Source organism: Carlito syrichta, unplaced genomic scaffold (genome assembly GCF_000164805.1).
Source record: "Carlito syrichta isolate Samal-C Ts95f unplaced genomic scaffold, Tarsius_syrichta-2.0.1 Scaffold287300, whole genome shotgun sequence".
Lineage (NCBI taxonomy): Eukaryota > Metazoa > Chordata > Mammalia > Primates > Tarsiidae > Carlito > Carlito syrichta.
This window is the reverse complement of record NW_007231396.1, coordinates 6234-12515: the sequence shown is the minus strand read 5'-3', so window position 1 is coordinate 12515 and position 6282 is coordinate 6234. Positions and strand designations below refer to the sequence as shown.

Here is a 6282-nt window from a genome sequence, read left to right as displayed (position 1 = left end):
ATCTTCACTTAATACCATTTATTTATTCATTCATTGAGGATGCATTTATCAATGACCCACTACAGGCATCATGGAAACAGCAATAAGCTAAACAGTTACTCTCATGGGTCTTATTTTATTTATTTATTTTTTAATTTTAAAGATGTGGGGTACAATTCAGGATTAGGTATACAAAAGGACATCATACAGGTAAAGTTTCAGCCTCCTTTTAGTCCCCGCTTTGCCTGGTTTAAAATCAAGCACCCATACTGCTGTTGTGTCCCCACTCCACCCAGGCAGTATCCCGCTACTACCAAACCCTTTCTTGTATATGGCACATGTTCAGGGTTCGCTTATGAGTGAGAGCATATGGAACTCTGTTCTTTGTTTCTGTGATAGATCACTGAGTATGATAGACTCTAAATCCATCCAAGTTACTTCGAAGTCCATGTGTTTACCTTTCTTTATGACTGCATAATATTCCACTGTGTATATGTACCACAATTTTTTCATCCAGTCCAGTTTCAATGGGCAGTATGGTTGGATCCATGTTTTTGCTATTGTGAAAAGTGCTGCAAAAAGCATGCGTGTGCAGGTATCTTTTATAGAGAATGATTTGAGTTCCTCTGGGCATATTCCCAGTGGGGGAACTGCTGGGTCATATAGAAGGTCAATGTCTAGTTCTTTTAGAAATTTAAGGTCATTATTGTAAATGCATTAACACAGAAACCGAAAACTTAATGCATGTTCTTACTTACAAGTGGGAGATAATCACTGCATACACATGGACATAAAAATGGGAACAACAGACCCTGGGGTCCTAATGGGTGAATGAAGGGAGGCGGACAAAGATTGAAAAACTAACCATTGGGTAGCATACGCACCATTACCAACATTATGAAATGTACACATGTGAAAAATCTGTACATTTGCCCCTTGAATCCAAATTTTTCTAAAGGAAAAAAAAATTAATCATTGAAGGATGCTCGTCATTTGTTTAGAGACTTTCCAAGCAAATTTAGCCAACACTATCTGGTTGTTTGTGCTCAGTAATGATGTGTTCTTTTTGCTCATTTTCACTAATGTTTTTGCAAAGGTGTCCTTGTGTTCTTCAAACTTTTTCTTGATGTGTGCTTGCTTGTTAGCCGTAACCCTTTGATTACTTTCTCCAGAGCTTCTACTCAGTTGGTGCAGACAGTTTCTAGGGTATTTTTTTCAATTTGTCTGTAGGGAAATAAGAGCTTACAACTTCCAAGCTTGATATTTTCCTGATGTCACTCTCATTCCAAACTTTATGAAATACCCATAATTTAAAATAATAATACATGCTAAGTAATTAAAACTCAGACAAGAGACACATAAAAATTGAATTCAAAAAGATTGTTAAAGAGTAAAGTCCACACATACACACAATGTTGTGGTGTTTTAGGCCTCAGAAGCAGACCTCAGGTGGTAGAATCTCTCTGTCTGTGACCTTCTTCTGCCCTTCTTTCACCTGGCCTGGCCAGGACTCTAATCTGATCATGGGTCAAAAATGCTCATTCCAGAGAAGGTCCTGCCCCATGTAGAGGAAGGAATACTACACTAAAAGGCCAAGAAAATTGTGAACATGCAGACCTTGCTGGGTTTAGATCATGTGCTTTTTGTCCAATTACATTTCTGCTTGGTTGTCAATCATGCCTATGTAATGAAACCTCCAAAGACAACCAGGAGCACTGGATTTGGGGAACTTCCAGAGAGCCAAACACATGGAGTTTCCTGGAGGATAGCATGCAAGGGAGGGCAAGAAGTGTCTCTTCCCCCATAACTCTCCCTATGCATCTTTTTATCTGTATTTTTTTTGTGTGATAGCTTTTATAATAAATTGGTTCCCTGAGTTCTGTGAGCCACTCCAGCAAGTTCATCAAACCCAAAGAGGGGATTATGGGAACCTCACCTTGAAGCTGGTAGGTCAGAAGTTCTGGATGCCTGGACTTGTGACTGGTGTCTGAGTGGGGGTAGGCAGTCTAGGGGATCTGAAACCATCTCCAGAACATATTGTCAGAATTGAATTGGAACATACAGAGCTGATATCCATTGCTTAAAGTGTGGGGGAAAAAAACCTCATGCCTTTGGTCACAGAAGTCTTCTTCTGTGTTGTTAATTTTAAGGCATTGTAAGAGCATGCCCCATTCCCCCACTCACATATCAGGAAACTACTGATTGCATTTCTATTCCCATGGGTTCATTTGGAGTATTCTAGAACTTCAAAAAATTAAATGGTATATTAACTACTCCATTTGACTTAGTTCCTTTGTCTTATTATCTCTGTGAAATTCATCCATGCTCTTGCATGTAGCAGAAGTTTATGTTTTTAAAGATGACTATTCCATTGAATAATATACCAGTTTGTTTATCCATTCACCTATTAAGAATGAGTTATTGGTTTCCAAATTGTCAAGTAAGTGTATGGACATTTGTAGATAAGCCTATGTGGGTTTGTTTCTAGGACTGGAATTGCTGGATCATAGGGTAGTGAAGGAAACCGGAATAGAACCTGGCAGAGCCCTTACATTCTTTGGCTTATGTTCAAGGAACTAAGCCTACATTTTCCTTTGTCTCCCCTGACCTTTTGGTTGCATGTCTATGGATAGCCAAGCAGCGCCAGGTCTGGCCCGGAACCTGCCCATCCTAAGTGATTGTCCTGCTTAGCATAGATGTTAAGATTTGCATAGTTTAGTCGTTGATACTTACCCTGCTTGTGTGATTTAACTCAGACATTAACATATCCTGCTTGTATGGTTTCGCCTTCCTTTGTGAGATTTTTGTCCTATATAAGAGGCATGCGGTAAAATAAATTTGCTCTCTCTCAATCCTTGCTACCTGAGAGGCAGTCCTCCCAATCCCGCTGTTTCTCTGTCTCTTTCTTTTCTCATTCCCTTCCCCCAGCTCAGGCCCTGATCAGCGGAGGCTGGACCCCCGCAGGGTAGGTAAAAGTTTAACATGATAAGAAACTATGTTTACATACTCTAATTTTTCTGACAGTTTTTTACTCTTATATTTCACCAATTACCCCAACTACATTTGATTTCTATAAACTCTAATTCTATCCTCAAAATTTTGTTAAGGAAGACCTTCCACTTTTCTTACCATTATATACACTTGCCTCTTTTAGTCACATGCTAAAGCCTTACCTCATTTCATCTTCAGAAAAAAGTCATGAACTGTCCTAAAATTCCATCATACCTACTTATTCTGTCCCCACTTACAACTTCCTTTAGAGGACAAGGGACATTTCAGCTCAGGTATTCTTCTCAATTTCTCCCGTTTTCTTCTCTTCCTTTGGTCCCTACCCTGGGGTCTCCAGTTGACTGAGCACAGCCTCCCTTTATGAGCACACCATTGTTATGCAATAGCCTAACTCTCACTCTTCACCTATGAGTGAATGCCAAGCCTATAGCCTCAGTCCACTCTCCTCATGACTGCCCTGATGAGAAAGTTGAAGACAGGAATTGTCTTGCTTGCCTCCCACTAGACTGCATTTTCTTTGGTCAAAGACTCCTTTCCTCATGGGGCGTGCCTGGGTCCAGGCCCTCCTAAGAGGTCCTCTCTGGCTGCCTGTACTCTGGGCACTCTTGTCTCCCGTCTGCTGTTCCCATCTCCCACCAGGATGGCGCTTCTCTTCCTCTGAAGTTGTGATCCCCAGGAAGGTGGTCCACAGGAGGGGTGGAGTTGAGATGCCAGACCAGCTCTCCTACAGCATGCGCTTCAAGGGCCGAAGACACATGATTCACATGAAGCTCAAGAAGGACTTACTGCCGAGACATTTTCCTGTTATTACCAATAATGACCAAGGGGCCATGCAGGAGGACTACCCTTTTGTCCCCCGAGACTGTTACTACTACAGCTACCTGGAGGGGTTTCCTGGATCTATGGCCACACTGGACACCTGCTATGGAGGTCTGCGTGGCATGCTGCAGGTAGATGACTTGACTTATGAAATCAAACCCCTGGAGGCTTCTTCCAAATTTGAGCATTTGGTATCTTTGCTGGTGACAGAAGAAAGACCAGAAGAGGCAAAAAGGTGTAATGTAGAAGAGACAGAGACAATTCAAGAATTTGAAAAGGTAAAACTGGCTGAAACTCCAAGAGCAGGTCCTGTTTATTTGTGGAGGTATCATAGGAAATACCTGAAACTTCACTACACTGTTTCTCACTCATTATATTACCGAGACAAAAATATTACACGTTGGATAGAGAATATGGTGACTCTAAACAACATAGTACATTCTATTTTCATCCAAGTGATGATAAGTGTCCATATACGTATGTTGTGCATATGGGATGCAGCAGATGCAACACAGATTAGTAGCGGAGGTTCTACGTCGAGAGTGGTGGAACGCTATGGTTTGTGGAAATGGGCTCATTGGTATTCACAGTTTCCACATGATACTTCAGTTCTTTTAACAGGACATATGATTGGAGAAAGTCACTATTTTGCCTTCACTGAAGGAATCTGCAATCCCAACTGGGGAGCAGGATATGTATATGTAAAAGAAGGACACTTATTTTTAACTGCAACTGTTACAGCACATACAGTAGGCCATAGCATTGGCCTGCACCATGATGCGTATGGTTGTTATTGCTTTCGAAGAACCAACTGTGTCATGGCTCCTGTTCCTGGTCTTCTAGATATGCTCAGCAATTGTTCTTATGCAAGGCTTCATATCCGGGTTTATGGATACGATCCTTGTATGGGTGCTCAAAATGTTCCATATGACAATTATCCTTATGTAGCTCCTCGTTGTGGAGACAAGATCAAAAATAGGAATGAAGAATGTGACTGTGGCTCCCTTAAAGAGTGTGCCAGCGATAAATGTTGTGAGACCAATTGTGTCCTTAACCTTGGTAGTACTTGTTATGAAGGAAGTTGCTGCCAAAGCTGTAAATTAGCTCCCCCGGGAACCATCTGCAGAGACACACGTGGCATATGTGATCTACCAGAATTCTGTGATGGCAAAGGAAACACATGTCCAGATGACTTCTACCTCCAGGATGGGACCCCATGTTCAGCAGTATCTGTTTGTGTGAGAGGAAACTGCAGTGACCGTGATATGCAGTGTCAAGCTCTTTTTGGCTTCGGAGTGAAAGATGGTTCACCAACATGCTATAAAAAATTGAATATGAAGGGCGACCGATTTGGAAACTGTGGGGTTACACTGCGAGGAGGAGGAAGTAGACCTATGCCATGTGAAGAAGATGATGTTTTGTGTGGAATGCTGCATTGCAGTGGTGTCAAACAAATTCCTGGTGGAGGTGAGCACTCTACATTTCGTAGCATAATAGTACAAGATATTACAGATGTAAAATGCTTTGGATATGATGCGCATGGTGGGACAGATTTGCCATATGTGGGACTTGTAGTGGATGGTGCAGGATGTGGCCCAGGAAAATACTGCCTAAATCAAAATTGTACTTTTTATCCAGACATGGGTTTTGACTGTGATTTGAAGAACTGCAGCTTCAAAGGGGTGTGTAACAACAAGAAACATTGTCACTGTTTGCGTGGTTGGAAACCACCATCATGTGACACAGTGGGAACAGGTGGCAGTGTTGACAGCGGCCCTCCTCCTGACAAAAACCCTCGTATTGCAGCCAACATACGTGTGAATATAAACCAGATTGTAATTGCAATATTTATTCGTTTCATCCTTTTTCTGGTTTCACTTCTTATTGGTGGCCTTTCACGAGCAAAACAAATTGTAGAAGAGAAAGTTTTGAAAAATACTGTACGTGAAGATGAGTGAATACTAATGGAAGCCGACATTATGGAGAAAATCATATTGGCACTTACTGGGAGAAATGATCAATAATCACTCTGACAATTACATAACCTTTTAGTAATTCTGAGGTTGTCATCTTCAAATAAAATCACTTGGCAATTTAAAGAGGGCCTGTGTGTTTAAGTTTACTTAATGTTTCAAGTCTGATCATATTGTTAATACTCCTATAGATGATGGCAGAAACCTTAGGTTCACTGATAACAAGACCTGTGCTTATTTAGAATTTGGGGGCTTGAGGTTTTCTATATACCACTGTGCTAAATCTTGTTTATAGAAGTATACAGTTGTTTTAACTCTCTTGAGGCCTTTTAGTGATTGGTTATGTATTAGATTTTTGTTATTTGTCCATTTTACTTTTAGTGTTAAACAAGTCAGCATAAAAGTAACTTTCTCAATGATAAAAAAGGAAGATATTAATTTTAATTTATTTTATTTTACTTAGGCACCTTAGATTTCAACCATGGTTCTACCACCTGTTCAC

General features: G+C 40.8%; 1 protein-coding gene across 1 annotated transcript; it reads left to right on the top strand.

Moving 5' to 3' along the window:
- Positions 1 to 3527: 3527 nt before the first annotated feature.
- On the top strand, positions 3528 to 5765 carry LOC103254668 (disintegrin and metalloproteinase domain-containing protein 20-like). Its single transcript, XM_008052691.1, has one exon. It carries the CDS (start codon positions 3528 to 3530, stop codon positions 5763 to 5765), a length of 2238 nt encoding a protein of 745 aa, XP_008050882.1.
- Positions 5766 to 6282: the final 517 nt, after the last annotated feature.